Source organism: Cervus canadensis, chromosome 10, assembly GCF_019320065.1.
Source record: "Cervus canadensis isolate Bull #8, Minnesota chromosome 10, ASM1932006v1, whole genome shotgun sequence".
In the NCBI taxonomy this organism is placed as follows: domain Eukaryota; kingdom Metazoa; phylum Chordata; class Mammalia; order Artiodactyla; family Cervidae; genus Cervus; species Cervus canadensis.
The window spans coordinates 48241958-48260328 of NC_057395.1; the positions used below are offsets into that span (position 1 = coordinate 48241958).

An 18371-nucleotide genomic window follows, 5' to 3' on the forward strand; every position below is an offset into this window, starting at 1 on the left:
AGCCTAGTCCAGTATTCTTGCCTGGAGAATCCAATGAACAGAGGAGTCTGATGGGCTACAGTCCATGGATTCACAAAGTGTCAGACTTGCCTGAGAGACTGAACACATACGCATGTGCCATGGATAAAGGGCTCTGGCTCAGTCAGAACAGGAAAGACCTCTTGTGGGTGTGGTTCTTTTGTCCAGGAGCTTAGAAGGTTCTAGGCCTGTAATTTACAGGTTCAGGTTTCTAACCAGCTTTGAATAGGAATGAAATCTGCCTGCAGAGGAGGGTACATTTGATCCAATTATGGCTTCAGTGTCTTGGTGTTCCTTCCATTCATTTATTTAAGTTTTTTAAAACTTCATGTTTTTTTCACTGATCATTTTAAAAACTATGTAGCATTTATTATCCTAAGAAATGTATTATAAGGTGGGGTTTATTTTCCTCAGTACATGTGGATAAATATTAATATATGTGAGTTCTGTGTTAATATCAGAAATTGAATTTAGAGACTTCTGGTTGCTTTGCTTCTAGGATGTGTTCCCTAAATGTTCACTCAGGAGAGTGGGTCTGAAAGGTATATAGAAGGGACCTGGCTGTCACCTGAAAGAGGATAGTCGCACTTGTATCACCTCAGGTCCCTGTACTTTCACCGGGAGGTGTCGGGGTGGCAACTGGAGGCTGAGCACAGGTGGTCTCAGGGGAGACTGGGACTTGGGGAAGGTCTTGCTGCTTCATCAGCTTTCTGATCAGACCTGGGACGGGTATGGATGAGGAGATGACAGACTCTTTTTTTAGGAATAGAGGTGGGACCAAGCCCAGTCTGTGGTCTGGAGCTGTTCCCAAAGTCACCAGAGCCAGACAGCTCACAGTGTAAACAGAATCATTTCTGCCCCATCTGTATTCTCTGTCAAGGCTTCCCAGCAAGGCCACATGCTGGGACCACTCTCCTCGGAGTGTTCTTGTTGACAGAAATCATCTAGGGACACAGAGGGCACCTGGCTGAGATGGGACAGAGTGTGGTTCCACAGCTGTTTTTACTGTGGCTGCTTGTTCATGGCGGTTTGTGCTGAGAGTCAGTCCACCTGCCTCATGATTCTGTTTTCAGGTGTGCCTGTAAGTAGCCGCGTATCCGCAAAGATCCAGCAGCTTGTCAATACCCTCAAACGACCCAAACGACCACCCTTACGAGAATTCTTCGTTGATGACTTTGAAGAACTGCTAGAAGGTGAAAGAGCCTCTTCCTACCCCCTCATCCAGTGTTTCTGTGACCCCATAAACTGTAGTTATTTCTTGACCAAGGTTGTTTGATCTTTAAAAACAATAATCTTGGTGTTCACAGGAAACAGGAATCCTGCCTAGAAACTGTAGGTACTGTTCCACAAGGAACTTTAAACATATGCTCAGTCCCAAAACAGCTGGGTCAGTACCACTGGTACTGATTCTGACAGCATGTGATTTTGTCCCATGAGCTAGTCCTCTTTCTAAAGACTCCAGGAAGCTACAGAAATGCAAGGAAATCAGACAACCTGAGCTCAACAAGCAGTGCATTCTCTCTGCATAGGCTTTAGAGGAATGCAGAGTGAGCTGTGGAAATCTTGCCTTGCTGCCTCTCTGGACAGCTTCAGGAGCTGGATGTCATCACTCTGAACACTCCTGAGCCTTTTACTACAAGAAAACCTAAAATTGAAACAAAGTACTGCTTGTTGTATCAAACCCAGTCTCCTTATTTTCTTGGTCCTTGTGCCACAAGTAAGACATGGTTGATTTTCCAGCCAGTAGGTGGAAATCATCTGCCATATGCAGTAAGAGAAACCTTCCCAGAAGTAAAAAGAATCACCTCTCAGATTCTCACCCATGGTAAAGAGTTGGGCAGATTGTTTGTATTATAGGGCATTTATCTTTGTTTTACTTAAGAAAATATGAGCTGTGCTAGTTACTCATAGTAGTTGTAGCAAATTCAAATTTACATCTCCATATTTAAGGGCACAATATACTTCAGCCAGATTTTAACTCTTTGGAGTCTATAATTACTGGTGTATGTTGAGAATTGATGTTTTAAACATGGCTATTGTAATGTTAGACCCTAGGTGTGTTAAAATTTTACTTGTCAGTTTATAAATGCAGTCAGGTCTCCCTAAGTTCCACATCCCGACATTGCCTTGGATGTTGGAAGAATTACGTGCTTTGGTTATATCTGTGAGGCTCATATGTGAGTTGTAGCTCTAATTCTAGAAAAGCACCTGCGCATGTTTCCTGTAATAAATTTCTAACTCAAGTATATAAGTCTTCTAGCTTCTTTAAAATGAATAAGAATGATTGTGCTAATAATGGATGTATTTTTCTTGAAAACCTTCTGTGTTCAAATGTATTTAGTTCAACAACCAGATCCAAACCAGCCAAAGCCAGAGGGAGCCCAGATGTTGGCGATGCGTGGGGAGCAGCTGGGTGTAGTTACAAATTGGCCCCCATCTTTAGAAGCAGCATTACAGCGATGGGGGACCATTTCACCAAAGGCCCCATGCTTGACCACGATGGACACAAATGGAAAACCTCTCTACATCCTCACTTACGGTAATTCTTTGAGGCTTATCCACCTTTTGTCTGCTTGTACCTGCACGCAACTGCCAGTTTCAGGGTGGCGGTTTATATTTGTGTTGCCTTATGTTTCCAGTATGGAAATAAATGGAACCCAAAAGGAAATATTGGATTGACCAGAAAGTTCATTTGCGTTTTCCTGTAAGATGCTATTGAAAACCCAAATGAACTTTTGGGCCAAGCCAGTATAGGAAAATTATTTGATTTGAATGTGAAAAATTATTATTTGTTAATGTTTTTGAGTAAAAACCAGAAAGTGATACAAAAATCAGTAACTATAACTCTAATAATAAGATGTTGGATTTTACCTCTTGGAATGTATATTAAATTAATTCTTTGAAGAAAGATTGGTAGTTAAAGAAATGAAACAAGAAAGAATGTATATAGAACTCTTTGACATGCATCACTCAGAAGAAACAAAATCTATTTCCACAGTGCTTTTCTAGCAAGCAAGGGAAGCAAACTTTAACTCTTTATTCAGTATGATTAATGCAGTCCATAAACTTTTGGAAATAGTTAACTATGCGAGAGAGATTCCTTTCTCTTTGCTGCACAGATAAGGGGCTGTGGAGAAAGCAAATTGTCAGGTCATTTTCACACACTCTGCCGCAGTGTTGCAAAGAAATCAGCTTCATAACTAAAAGACAAGATGGCTTATATCTGCACGTGTGAGGTTACATTACCGTTTTTAACTTCCAGTTTTATTTCTATGATAATAATGCTCTTCTAATTGCAGGTAGAAAAGAAACTGTTTTCTCCATTAGCAATGGAGGTCAAGAGCCAGGTGTTGTGTTAAGTAACATAACCCAGCTTTTAGTGGGGCCCAGAAGGCCCCCACTGTAGACTCCATCATTATCCTGTGCATCTCATGGAATGAAATGGGATTCAGGAGCATTTGTTTTCATAGTCTCAATTTTTTTCTTCTGGCTTTGTTGGGAAATTCTTAGTGGATAAAGGGTATTTCACCCATAATGGGGCATAGGATTAATTTTTTTTTTAATTATACTCTTAGAAATAGATTTTAGTCAGTCAGAAAGATAGAAGACTTTCCTGTCTGACCCTTGTCCTTTGCCAGGTTCAGACAAGGAGCTGATTGGATACTGTTTTCCAAGTATTATTTATTGAAAGACTGTCCTTTTCCCTTTCTTGGCTCCTTTGTCATAAATCAGTTGACTATATCTGTGGGTTTATTTATGGGTTATTCTGTTTCATTGATCTATATATCTGATTTTGTGCCAATATCATACTGTTCTTATTACTGGTAAGTCAGGGAGCATGATGTCTCTAGCTTTGTTTTTCTTTCTTAAGATGACTTTGGCCATTTGGGGTCTTTCATGGTTTCATACAAATTTTAGAATTGTTTATTCTATTTCTGTGAACAGTGCTGTTGGAATTTTGATTGGGATTGGATTTAGATTGCTTTGCGTAGTACAGATACTTTAACAAAACTGCTTTTTCTAATCCATGAGCACAGAATATCTTTCCATTTGTTTGTATTATCTTCAGCTTTATCAAAGTCTTACAGCGTGTGTGTTTTCTTTTTAAGATGCAGATTTTATGGGGCTTCATTTTCATTGTGCTTTTTGTAGTGTTTTTTTTTGTTTGTTTGTTTGTTTGTTCTTTGCCACACCATGCGGCATGCTGGATCTTAAGTTCCCAACCAGGGATCAGACCTGTGCCCCCTGCAGTGGAAGCACGAGGCCTTAAACTACCGGACCTCCAGGAAAGTCCCAAGTCTTAACAATTTTGAATGTACAGGTCTTTTACCTCCTAATTAAATTTATTTTGAGGTATTTTATTCCTTTTGATGTTGTTATAAATAGGATCTTTTTCTTGGTTTCTCTTTTTAGTAGTTTATTATTAGTATATAGACAGCAGTTTTCTGATAACAGCAGTATATTGATTTTGCTGCTTTATTGAATTCATTTATTACTCTGTTTTTTCTGTTTTGTCTTAAGGTTTTCTATGTATAATGTCATGTTATCTGCAAGTAGTGACAGTTTTTCATCTTCCTTTTCCAGTTTGGATGCTTTTTTTTTTTTTTGCCTGGTTACTCTGTCTAGGACTTACAATACTATATTGAATAAATATGGCAAAAGTGAGCATCCTTGTCTTATTTCTGAATCTTAGAGGAAATGCTTCAGCTTTTCACTGTTGAGTATGCTGATAGCTGTGACTTTGTCATATAGGACTTTTATTTTGTTGAGATATGTTTTCTCTGTACCCACTTTGCTGACAGTTTTTATCATAAATGGATATTGAATTTTAAAATTTTTTTCCTGCATGAGCTGAGATGGTCATATGATTTTTATCCTTCATTCTGTTAATGTGCCGTATTAATCACATTAATTGATTTGTGGATGTTGAACCATCCTTGCATCTCTGGAATAAATCCCATATGTTCATGGTGTATGATCATCTTAACATATTATTGAATTTGATTTGCTAATATATTGTTGAGGATTTGTGCATCTGTGTTCTTCAGGCCTCTAATTTTCTCATGGTGTCCTTGTCTTGTTTTGATACCGGGATAACACAGGCCTTGTAAAACGAGTTTGAAAGTGTTTTCTCGTCTTTTGTTTTTGGAAGAATTTATAAGACTGCTTTAGTGGTGATGAATTTCTTTAGCTTTTTGCTTGTCTGTAAAACTTTATCTGTTGTTCAGTTCTGAATGATAACTTTGCCTGGGTGAGTGTTCCTGGTTGGGAATTTTTTTTCATTCTCCTTTCTAAATCAGTCAAAAACTGTTGTATTGTCTTTAATTTAAATCAGCAATTTGCTGTTTACTTTTTCTACTAGAAGAATATTTCTAGAACTTTGCCAAAGTGTGTTGTTGCCTTTTTCAAATTGTCTGTTGTAAATTGGCTTTTGTATGACTTTATGATGATATCAACTTTAATATTCCAAACTCAGAATGAAGTTGAAATTTTTAAGGAGATATAATGGTGCTCATTGATTGTAATTGTAGTTTACAACACATTGATTTTTTGTTTCAGTTAAAACAAGTTGATTGTAATTGTTTGTTCAGCCAAAATAGTTTCCTAACATTGTTCACATTAAAGAAATCTGACAGCACAGAGTATTTGTGATTTCTTTAGGAAGAAAATAAATCCCTGAGTTATTTCTAATGGCTGGTAACTCTTTGGGGAGAGAATACAATCACCAAATAAAAACCAAATAATTGTAAAGTAGCCAGTCTTGAGGAGGTGGAGTTAAGGAAGGTGGAAGAGGGGTGCGAATAAAATATCACAGTAATTACTGTCAGTACTCAAGAAATAGGCTCAAATGAATACTGTAATTTTGTGCTTTTTACAACTTGGTTAATATGCTGTTAATAAAACAAACATTTGTTGAGCACATACTATGAGCCAGGAATGTCTAGGAATTACAGCAATCAGAAACAGTGGAAAAGTCTTCTTTGTCCCCTAATCACTAAGGGGGGAGACAAGTTGATAAATCCATTGGTAGGAAGACAGGAGCAACCCTAAATTGTGTTGCTACAGAATCCAATATGGAATAAGACAAATTCAGATTCTTTTCATTCAAACTGTATATTAATTTTAGCTTTTACATTTTAAATAGGAAGGAGATTAGAACAGAGATTGCATTTATAGGAAATAATTCAAATTGTTGTTATCTTTACTATACTATTGTTTCCCTGGTGGCTCAGCTGGTAAAGAATCTGCCAGCAATGCAGGAGATCCTGGTTTGATTCCTGGGTTGGGAAGATCTGCTGGAGAAGGAATAGGCTACCCACTCCAGTATTCTTGAGCTTCCCTCGTGGCTCAGATGGTAAAGAATCCACCTGCAGAGTGGGAGACCTAGGATTGGTCCCTGGGTTGGGAAGATCCCCTGAAGAAGGGAATGGGTATGCACTCTAGTATTCTGGCCTGGAAAATTCCATGGACAGAGGAGCCTGGCAGGCTACAGTCCATGGGGTCACAAAGAGTAGAACAAGACTGAGAGACTTTCACTTTACTATTATTGCAAATCTCTTAATGCCTTGACTGCTTCTGAAAGCTTATAGAACCTAATGTTGTAAAAGCCCTTTATGTGTCCAAGAATTCATGTTAGATTTTAAAAGTCATTTTGATTCAATCTCAGACTGTTTGCTATCACCTCGACCTGCTGAGAAAATGTCTGGCACTGGGAGGAAGGCAGGGATTTGAATCTGCAGGTTCTTCAAAACTGGTCATTTTTCTTATGTTCTTAAAAATCTTTTTAACACTGCTTTGTAGTGTTTTTTTTTTTTTCCCAGAGTTCAAAACTTTAGTTCAGAATTCTTACCATTATCTTTATCTAAATTCAAGGGTTACTGTCTAAAAACCCTAAAACTCTGAAGTTAGGAAAAATTAAAGTTGAGAAACTTAGGACATAGGGAAGGAGGGATATCAGACCCTACAGAACCCATCCTAAGTAGCCATTATGTTTGTTGCAATCACACAAATCACTTAAGATTATACAGTGGAAGTGACAAATAGATTCAAAGGAAAATTCCATGGACAGAGGAGCCATGATCTGATAGAATACCTGAAGAACTATGGATGGAGGCTCATGACATTGTACAGGAGGCAGTGATCAAGACCATCCCCAAGAAAAAGAAATGTAAAAAGGCAAAATGGTTGTCTGAGGAGGCCTTACAAATAGCTGAGAAATGAAGAGAAGCTAAAGCCAAAGGAGGAAAGGAAAGATACACCCATCTGAATGCAGAGTTCCAAAGAATAGCAAGGAGAGATAAGAAAGCCTTCCTCAATAATCAATGCAAAGAAATAGAGGAAAATAATAGAATGGGAAAGACTAGAGATCTCTTCAAGAAAATTAGACATACCAAGGGAATATTTCATGCAAAGTGGGGACAATAAAGGACAGAAATGGTATGGACCTAACAGAAGCAGAAGGTATCAAGAAGAGCTGACAAGAATACACAGAAGAACTATACAAAAAAGATCTTCACAACCCAGATAAGTGCAATGGTATGATCACTCACCTAGAGGCAGACATCCTGGAATGTGAAGTTAAGTGGGCCTTAGGAAGCATCACTATGAACAAAGCTAGTGGAGGTGATGGAATTCCAGTTGAGCTATTTCAAATCCTAAAAGATGATGCTGTGAAAATGCTGCACTCAGTATGTCAGCAAATTTGGAAAACCTCAGCAGTGGCCACAGGACTGGAAAAGGTCAGTTTTCATTCCAATCCCCCAAAAAGGCAATGCCAAAGAATGCTTAAACTGCTGCACAATTGCACTCATCTCACATGCTAGTAAAGTGATGCTCAAAATTCTCCAAGCCAGACTTCAACAGTACATGAACCGTGAACTTCCTGATGTTCAAGCTGGATTTATAAAAGCCAGAGGAACCAGAGATCAAATTACTAACATCTGTTGAATCATTTGAAAAAGCAAGAGAGTTCCAGAAAACCATCTACTTCTGCTTTATTGACAACACCAAAGCCTTTGACTGTGTGGATCACAATAAACTGTGGAAAATTCTGAAAGAGATGGGAATACCAGACTACTTGACCTGCCTCCTGAGAAATCTGTGTGCAGATCAAGAAGCAACAGTTAGAACCGGACATGGAACAACAGACTGGTTCCAAATCAGGAAAGGAGTACTTCAAGGCTGTATATTGTCACCTGATTATTTAACTTATATGCAGAGTACATCATGGGAAACGCTGGGCTGGAAGAAGCACAAGCTGGAATCAAGATTACTGGGAGAAACATAACCTCAAATATGCAGATGACACCACCCTTATGGCAGAAAGTGAGGAAGAACTAAAGAACCTCTTGATGAAAGTGAAAGAGGAGAGTGAAAAAGCTGGCTTAAAACTCAACATTCAGAAAACTAAGATCATGGCATCCAGTTCCATCACCTCATGGCAAATAGATGGGGAAGCACTGGAAACAGTGAGAGACTATTTTCTTGGGCTCCAAAATCACTGCAGATCGTGACTGCAGCCATGAAATGAAAAGATGCTTGCTCCTTGGAAGAAAAGGTATGACCCACCTAGACAGCCTATTAAAAAGCAGAGACATTCCTTTGCCAACAAAGGTCCATGTAGGCAAAGCTATGGTTTTTCCAGTAGTTATGTATGGAGGTGAGAGTTGGACTATAAAGAAAGCTGAGCGCCAAAGAATTGATGCTTTTGAACTGTGGTGTTGGAGAAGACTCTTGAGAGTCCCTTGGACTGCAAGGAGATCCAACCAGTCCATCCTAAAGGAGATCAGTCCTGGGTGTTTATTGGAAGAACTGATGCTGAAACTCCAATACTTTGGCCACCTGATGCGAAGAACTAACTCATTGGAAAAGACTCTGATGCTGGGAAGGATTGAAGGGAGGAGGAGAAGGGGACAACAGAGGATGAGATGGTTGGATGGCATCACTGACTCGATGGACATGAGTTTGAGTAAGCTCTAGGAGTTGGTGATGCACAGGGAAGCCTGGTATGCTGCAGTCCGTGGGGTTGCAAAGAGTCAGACATGACTGAACTGAACCACACAAAACAGGACTCATTAAAAGAGGAAAATATGTGTCCTTTTGAACAACATGAATTAGTGGTAACTCACTAATGCCGTGACCCCTCCCCTGTTTTACTCCCTAGAAATCCTCCCTTACTTCTGTGATGGTAGTTAAATTCTCTGTGGCTTTGCTGTAGGTTCTTAGCACCCTAGCTGTTTGTATTTAATACCTTATTCTGGTGTTCAGGCTGCTCATATTTTATAAGTCAGAGTTGCTGGCTTTTGTTTCCCATCTGGGTTCTAAGGACTCAGAATAACTTGAAAGCTTAAAATGAAAAGGTAATACTCTCAATATAGGTTAATGTGCATACATATACACAATAGAAAATGCATGTGTACATTTAATTGTATCTTTATAATTTGTATTGATAGGCAAACTGTGGACAAGAAGTATGAAGGTTGCTTACAACATTCTGCATAAATTAGGTACAAAACAAGAGCCTATGGTGCGACCTGGAGATAGGGTAAGTGCAATTTAAATTATTGAATCTGCAGGACATGTGATCTGAGATGGAGAAAACACCTACTGTTTTAAAGTTGCAAAGTTTAATGCCTCCTAATATTCATATTACCAAATCAGGCTTTCTTAACATTTATCACAGCCCAGGAGAAATTATTCAGCAGGTGTAACGTTAATAGTAGCTCAGTGAGCTTGACTGTAGTAGTTCTCATGGGTTATCCACAAGGAAACTGGGACTTGAGAGAATAAGAGTCATATCAGATGAAGGCATGTGTCCAGAAAATGGTGTAGCCAGTGCTCACAGCCATCTCTGTCCAGCCCCAGGATGTATGTTCCAACCCCTGACACATGTGACCTAATGTGAAACAGCTGTCTGTCTGAGGATGCAGGACAGTTGCGTGCTTGTGGACTTTTTTATATCAGTCAGTGATAACCAAGAATCCTTGCAGCAAACCGTGGTACATTCCTTTCCTAGTATTAAATCTGTAGATACAGTCTACTGTCTTTCGTCAAGAAGAATTGTATTCTTACTGCAGTATGCCAGTTTACTGAGAATAGATGTTAGTATTTCCTTTTTAATGTTACACACAGAGCAGTTAATCTGGCCCAAGCTTTACCTATGAATAAGATGTGGGCCTACATGTAGAACCTACTTTTCTTGCCTTAAGTGGAGTGACTTTTTTTCCATATGTTGCTCTGTACCTTCATGCCCCAAGACTGGGTTATCGACCTGCACCAAAGGACTCCAAATGAATTTTATGGAAGTTTCATTGTAGAGCACCATAAATGAGCAAGAATACAAGCTATGATTTACTTATGAGCTATTAGAAAAGCATGGGTTCATTACGAGGAATGTTTAATAAGATTACCGCAGCCCTAGGATTCTGTGGTAGACTATGATTCTTTGCAATTTAATGAACATGTTTGACCTCTAGCTTTTAAAAGTCAATCATGGGTCTGATATTTCCTCATTATAAAACTTGCTGTAAAGCTACAGTAATCAAAACAGTGTGGTATTAACACAAGGACAGATACAGACCAAAGGAATAGAATAGAAAGCCCAGAAATAAATTCTCACATATACGGTTAAGTGACTTTCAAGAAGGATGCTAAGACATTAAATGGGAGAAGGGCTAGTGCACTCAACAAATGGTGCTGGGAAAACTGGATATCTGTAACCAAAAACCCAAAATTGAATCTTTATAGCATATATTGGGGCCTCCCAGGTAGTGCTAGTGATAAAGAACCTGCCTGCTGATGCAGGAGACCCAAGAGACACAGGTTTGGTCCCTGGATTGGGAAAATCTCCTGGAGAAGGGCATGGCCATCCACTCCAGTATTCATGCCTGGAGAATCCCATGGACAGAGAAGCCTGGCAGGCTACAGTCCATAGGGTCTCAGAGTCAGACATGACTGAAGTGACTTGGCACACACATAGTGTATATTAAATAATTAACTTAAAATGAATTAAAGACCTAAACTCTTCGGATAAAACATAGGGGAAATGTTCCATGACATTGAATTTGGCAATGATTTCTTATATATGGCACCAAAAGCACAGGGAATAAAAAAAATTGGTAGATTGCACTTCATCAAAATTAAAAACTTCAGTGCACCAAAGGACATTGTTGAGAGTGAAAAAGAAACAGAATGGGAGAAATGTTTACAAATCATATACTTTACAAAAGTTTAAAAACCAGCCACAGTGCTTGAATAGACCTTTTTCTTTGGAAAATTTACAAATAGCCAAATAAGCCCATGAAAATATGCTCAGCATCACTAATCGTTAGGGAAACATACATCAAAACCACAGTGAGATACCACTTCACACTTATTAGGATGAAAAAATAATCAGTGTTAGCAACAATGAGAAATTGGAACCCTTCTTTTGCTTTTAGGAATATATAGTGGTGTAGCCATTGTGGAAAACAATACTATGGTGGTTCCTTAAAAAATTTAAACATTTGACCCAGTAATTCAAAAAAAGTGAAAGCAGGAACTTGAACAGATAAGCATCTACACTACTTTTCACAGCAGCAATATTCACAAAACCCAAAAGGTGGCAGCAGTTCAAGCATCCATGGTGGGGTGAACAGATAAACAGAATATGGTATATTCATACCATGTAATGTTATTTAGCCTTAAAAAGGAAGGAAATCCTTATATGTTCTACAACGTGGAGGGACTTTGAGGACATTATGCTCAGTCACAAGAGAACAAATGTTGTATGGTTCCATTCATACAAGGTACTTCGAGTACTTAAATCCTAGAGACAGAAGAATGAAGGTGACCAGGGACTGAGGGAAGGAGGAAATGGGGAGTTAACTGTTTATGGGGGCAGAGTTACAGTTTAGGAAAGTGAAAATGTTCTGGAAATGGATAGTTGATGATAGTTTTACAACAGTATGAATGTACTTAATGCCACTGAACTGTATACTTCAAAACAGGCAGCATGATAAACTTTGTTATATTCATTTTACTACAATAAAATGTCAGTTGCATGGATAATGTCTTGCTTATAATTTGGTTAGTAGGTCTCAGTAGAGTCGTTTTTTTAAGTCTTGGCCTGCAAATTTTTAAAGTTCATTTTCAGTAACAGTTGTAAAATAAACCATCTCTGTTCAGCTGTAAGAAAGAATGTCGGACACAGAAATACAGAACAGACTTTTGAACTCTGTGGGAGAATGTGAGGGTGGGATATTTCAAAAGAACAGCATGTATGCTATCTATGGTGAAACAGATCACCAGCCCAGGTGGGATGCATGAGACAAGTGCTCAGGCCTGGTGCACTGGGAAGACCCAGAGGAATCAGGTGGAGAGGGAGGTGGGAGGGGGGATCGGGATGGGGAAAAAAAAAAGAAAAAAAAAAATAAATAAACTTATTATGAAAAAAAAAAAAGAAAGAATGTCGGGACAGATTTTGATAGAATATGTGAAACCATTCTCTTCAGCAGCAGGTGGTTTGAATTGTGTGAGGAGGGCTGCATTTCTAAATTATTCCTTTGAAAGGTATTCATGTGGCTGGGATATGGCATGTGCATATAAATACCTATTAAATAAGCATATGCCACTGTAGTATTTGGTTGATAGTAACCTTCTATCACAATAAACAGGTTCTTTACCTCTTTGAAAATTTTTTTAAATTAAATGTAATTCTCCCAAGGATAATGAACATTCTGTCTTTGGCATAAAAATTATTGATGCTCTTTTTGTGGGTGACCCTCTTAATGCACTTTGCTCGGGGTACCTGCTTGGGCTTTGAAAAAGCATTTATGTGCCTAAGCTGAAAAGGTTTCAGGATATTGTAGTGGGAGCTGTGGAATAAACAGATGCATCATATGTGAAGCCTGCCTTCAGGAAGCTTGCTATGTTAGGGAAAAAATGAAGATATTGATAATTGGCTCTCTGTAAGTTGGAAAATGAAAAAGGTCTCCAAAATAGATGGTGAGAGATACAGCTGGGCTGTTTTAGAAGGACAGAGAGTGTTCTCATTTTGGGAGCTTCTGGAATCTGAGATTACTTCTTGGGGAGAAAAAGCAAGCCCCGAGCTCTTGGTCAGTTTCTAGGACAGAGTGGAAAGGACTGAGGAGAGTTCTGTGGTGTGTGGCTGGTATGGGAAGACCAGTGGAGGAGAGCAGATCAAGGAGGTGGTCTGTTGATGCCTGTTATGCTCTGTGCATAGTTAAGTGCAATGAAATGCCAGGGAATACATAGGGAATCGAACAAAAAGAAACCGTGTGGGTTTATGAAAATGAAGCATCCATATGTATGCTTCCAGTGTATTGCACTGGAATCACTGTGCAGTTACCAAAACACAGGACTTGTGACTGATAGAGATACAAAAGGGAAATGTGGTGAGAATGATACAAATAGTCTTCCCTTTCTTAAATCCTTAAAAAATTCAATTTTGATTCTAAAAGAGGTTGTAGGTATTGACTGTTTTCTATGTTACTTTTATATTTTTGAGAGCATAATATACAGTTTTGTATTTTGCTTTAATTCACTTGATGTTAATATAACATTTCATCCTGTTTTAACCCAACTCTGCAAGGTTATATAACATGACGTTTTCAGCATGAACTTTAGTGATCAAGCAGTGGGAATTTTAAATCCTGGATCAAATTGACTGTCCTTTGAACAGAGCTGGGATGGCACCAGACCAGAACCTTGGGGATTCATTGATCCACAGTCTAGCTGTGGAAGCAGCGCTGCCTTTTGCTCAGTGCTGTGCTCTTGAAGACTCCTGCATGCAGACTGGTTGCCCCAGGAGGACTTTGGGGTGGAGTCACTAGTCTGGGGAGGAACTGCAGCATCTCCTGTATTTTCCTCTGTTTTGGTTCAGGGAGAGCAGTCTTAGCAGCAGTGGTGCCCCGGATGCTTTGCAAATGTTTGACTGAATATTGTTGTTTTGCCAGATCCAGATCTAAAAACAGATGCTGTCTGCTCTCAGACCACCAGTTGAAGACAGAATACCTGAGGCCAGTGTAAACCTCAGATCATTTTTAAAATAGTTTGTGGTTTATATGCAGAGATGTGCAAATAAATTCTTTTGTTCCTCCTTGGAAGTCCTACTGATGGTAGCCTGGCATCTGCTTGGGTGTTTTGGGGACAAAATTAAGATTAATATCTTATTAACAGTTTTTTTCAGAGAAGGCAATGGCACCCCACTCCAGTACTCTTGCCTGGAAAATCCCATGGACGGAGGAGCCTGGTAGGCTGCAGTCCATGGGGTCGCGAAGAGTCAGACATGACTGAGCGACTTCACTTTGACTTTTCACTTTTATGCATTGGAGAAGGAAACGGCAACCCACTCCAGTGTTCTTGCCTGGAGAATCCTAGGGATGGGGTTGCACAGAGTCGGACACGACTGAAGTGACTTAGCAGCAACAGTTTTTTTGCAGTTTCTTAAAATTCTTCAGTAGTGCAGCATGGTTTTTAATGGCCTTATGGTTTGTTTCATTTGGCTCTCATTGTCTGATTTTAGTAAACTATAGGAATGCCATATAGAAAGGAAATCTTCACATAATCCCAAACTTAATTTTGTTTCCATCAGCTATCCTGAGTTGCTTGCAGGGTCAGAGTTAAGATGCAGCCTTCTCTGTCTTTAGCTGTTATCTGAATCCTTTATGCCAACCTGCTTACTTAGATGTGGAGGTGATTAAGATGTTTTATCCAGCTGTTCATGACGAAGTTAGTAACTTCTAGTTAGGGTGTTTCTAAAGAAAAATGGGTTAAATTTAATAGAGTAATACAAAAAACATATATCTGCTAAATCAGGGAATTTATGTGGTTAATTATTAACAAGGAAGGGCAGTGCCGATACAACAGTAGCGCATGGGAAGAGCTTGTTGTTCACATGAGACAGAGTCCTACAGAGATGGGGGGTGGGGGCGGTGACAGATCCGAAAGTAGGACTGCCTATTCCATCCTAAAGGTGGCTGCTCGGGCTGGAGTAGGGAGGGCTGCTCCAGAGGGAGCCTCAGGCAAGGGAGAGCAAGCAGACGGACCCTGCGCTAGCTCCACTGCAAACCTGAGCGCCAGGTGAACATAAATGTGGTGAAGATTTGTCAAACACTTGTTGATAACATACAGGACAAACTTGACAAGTGTACATATATCACTAAGTGCACTCATGAAAATAGAAAGCATTATATCAAGAAGTTTTTGCATCAAATATGAGAGTTAATACTATAAAATATAAATACTAGCAGATCAATAGGCACAGGAAATGAAACACAGTTCATATAAGAATAAATAATTATCAGCCCATCTGGTAAAAGATTGTTCGTAAGATTCTTTTGAGGACTATCAGAAAACATTTGAAAAGTCATACAATGCATTGTTTGGCTATTTGGATAGTAATTTAAATTTACCTTTTAGAATTCCATGATTATTCTTCTCCTAGCTCTTCATAGGCTGAACCCAAGAGGCAGTGTGTGGCAGAAGGTGTGGGCCGGTGTTCACAGAAGCCTTTGCTGTGAGGGCCGGCCAAGCCTGGGGCCTTTTGGATGGGTGCCATTCATGGCTGCCCGCCATGTGCCAGGCATAGTGGGAGCCTTACACATTTTCTCACTTGACCTTTACTGCAACACTAGCATGTAGGTTCTACTAGCTAGTATTCTCACTTTTCAGGTAAGAAAACCAAGGCTTGGGATGCTAAAGTCAAACTGGGGTCAGAATAGCATTGCTCTGAGTCCAGCACTTTAGGGAGGACGTGCCCTGCATGCAGTCACCATGGTGAAGACCATGTGGAAGCACAGGAACACTCTTTAGAGCCCAGTAACAATAGTGAGAGACAAGTAATGTATACACAGTGGTTTCCTCTGTGTAAAAGTACGTGCTGTTGGGGAAGATAACATGGAAACAGTATGGATAGTTGCATTCTGATGCGGTGGCAGAGAGGACCATGGATAATCTGTTTGCCTTCCACATGAGCTAAAGGAAGAGTATCTGATAACTTATTAAAGTGTGTCTTAGTAAAATGCGTTTTTAAACGGGGCATCTTAATTTTTTCTAGTGGAATGGTGTCAGTGTTAATCCTTCTCTCTCTCTCTCTGGGTCCAGGTGGCACTGGTGTTCCCCAACAACGACCCTGCTGCCTCCATGGTGGCTTTCTACGGCTGCCTGCTGGCCGAAGTTGTGCCTGTGCCCATTGAGGTGCCCCTCACCAGAAAGGTAAAGAACCCATCTTTCTATTGAGGCCTCTCGACCAGGAATGTCAGCTTGGTCATACTGAAAGGTTCTGTTGTGGGGTCAGAATGTGCAAACAGTGTCTGTAGAGCTTTCCTCTCAGCAGCATGTGTATTGGAGAGCCCAGGGCTGCCTACCTTGTCTCTGAGACTCTGTGCAGTTCTCAGCGGCCGTCCCAGCCCTGACTCTGGTCAGCTCAGTGGCCGGAGTCAGCTGCTGCTGCTGGTGGTGCCTTCTGTGTGTTGAGCAGGGTGATCTGCCAGAAAGCCAGGCATTCCAGTGTCTTGTTTTTCAGTGTCACTGTGCTAGAAATCTGAGTAAATGGTAGATTTTTTACTTATTTTTCAGGGGTGGCAGTTGTCACATTTGTTCGGGTGTTAGGATGTTGTCAAGTCCCAGGTTCAGCTATAATTTCTTGAATCTTATTCCAAAAGAAGGATAAATAACTTATCTTCCTGTCACAGTTGTAGTGTAGTCCAGTGTCAGAATCCTACACAGCAGTGTGTGTCTTTGTCCACGTAAGTGACTGCTTCTCGCCCCGCAGACCTGCAATAACTTTGGAAGGGAGGGTGAGGAGAAGAGGCTCTGCTGGGGTTGGTGCTGATGGTCCCCACTCTCTGATACTGTGGAAGGAGATGGAGCCCACGGCTGTGGGGTGGTTCTGCCACTGCTTGTGTTACAGCTTGTGCCCTGGGGCTCCACCCTGGATTCACCTGGCATCGTTTAGCACATCGTGAACAGACTGTGTGAGGTGACTCTCCCAGCTCCAAAATGCAGGGCTTTCACGTGCTCAGGCTCAGAGTTTCCAGAGAATCTTCCAGCTGTCTTTGTGGCTATTATGATATAAAAATGGGGAAATGCCTCAAGGTCTGCTCATGGTGTGTGGGTGCCTTTGAAACTCTGCTCCTGGGGTCAGAAGGAGAGAACGTGGGATTACTTAGAACATGATTGGGGAATGGTTGCTGTTTCCATTTCCTGGGTACAAAACATGCAAGTTTTCTACTTGGCCTCCTGGGTGCACTTGCAAGGAGGGCCGGACCCTCCTGGGCAGGGCTGCAAGTGGCTCTGGAAGCGGGGTGAGCCCTGCAGCCCCTGACATCAGAGCCCCTTCTAGTGGCCTGAGGAGAACCCTATTTGCAAGGGTTTGCCTCTAGCATTCCTGGGGTATGATAACACATCCAATAAAGTGCTTCCTCATCTCCCTGAGCCCTGTGACCTTCACAATTGACAGGGAATGCAGAAGGGCTTGAGGATTCCCTGAGCAGTAACCATGGTCTCCCCTGTGGTTCTCTGGTGGTGTTGCTGACCTGGGAAGGCGCTCAGGTGTGTGATGCTCCTTTTTAATTGACACCTAATGCAGGGGACTGGGGTCTTTTGGATTCTCCAGTGATAATCAGGAGGGATTTGTAGGCTTACAGGTGGAGACACAGATTCTCCATGAGCACATGAGTGGACCCCTGAATGTTTATCCTTGTGAGTGGCAGTTGTTGTTCACTCATCACACGTAGAAAGTAGATTTGTCTACTTTATGTCTAGAGCCTGCTGTCTTCCAGACCAGGGCTGGTTTGCAGAGGAAAATCACTTGAACAAAGAGGCAGCTACCTCTGCCACATCCTGACCAGGAGTTGCTGAGCGAAGGCTCGGTGTCTCATCTGCACCTGTTGGGGTTCCTGAGACTTGCCTGTAGCCGTCGTAGGTGTTCCCGACTGCGGCCTGCCACATGGCTCTGTCTCACTTATCTCCCGGGCCCATTCAGACCCTCATATGGTCACTGTTAATCTGAGGAATGGGAACCCTCTCTCAGAAGAAAAAGCTGGGGTTCCTTCCTGGCCCTCTCTCCTTCAGAACACACCTGAAAGGACAGAGCCAGGAGATGACTCACAGGCTGTCATGAAGCCAGAAGCTGTGCATTGGGCTCAGTCTGTGCCTTCAGAACATAATGTTTGTCCTCAGGAAACTTTTCTTACTTTTATTTATTTATTTTTTTTCAGAGTTGGCCAGAAGGTTTAATCCAAAGATTGTCCTCAGGCAGGATACAGCCTTGTAAAGACCAGACCTACTCCCATAGTTTATGTTTTAAGATAACAGAATTAGCCAGAGGGTTTAATCCAAAGACTGTCCTC

The 18371-nt window shown here is 40.8% G+C and overlaps 1 protein-coding gene across 8 annotated transcripts in view; it reads left to right on the forward strand.

Moving 5' to 3' along the window:
• The window catches only part of DIP2C (disco interacting protein 2 homolog C), a 308890-nt gene that overhangs the window by 211487 nt on the left and 79032 nt on the right, over window positions 1-18371 (forward strand). For all 8 annotated transcript variants that reach the window (XM_043480646.1, XM_043480643.1, XM_043480648.1 and 5 more), the window contains 4 exons: window positions 1092-1211; window positions 2360-2557; window positions 9471-9562; window positions 16123-16233. In XM_043480646.1, coding sequence (XP_043336581.1) covers window positions 1092-1211; window positions 2360-2557; window positions 9471-9562; window positions 16123-16233 — 521 coding nt within the window. The remainder of the gene's footprint in view (window positions 1-1091; window positions 1212-2359; window positions 2558-9470; window positions 9563-16122; window positions 16234-18371) is intronic.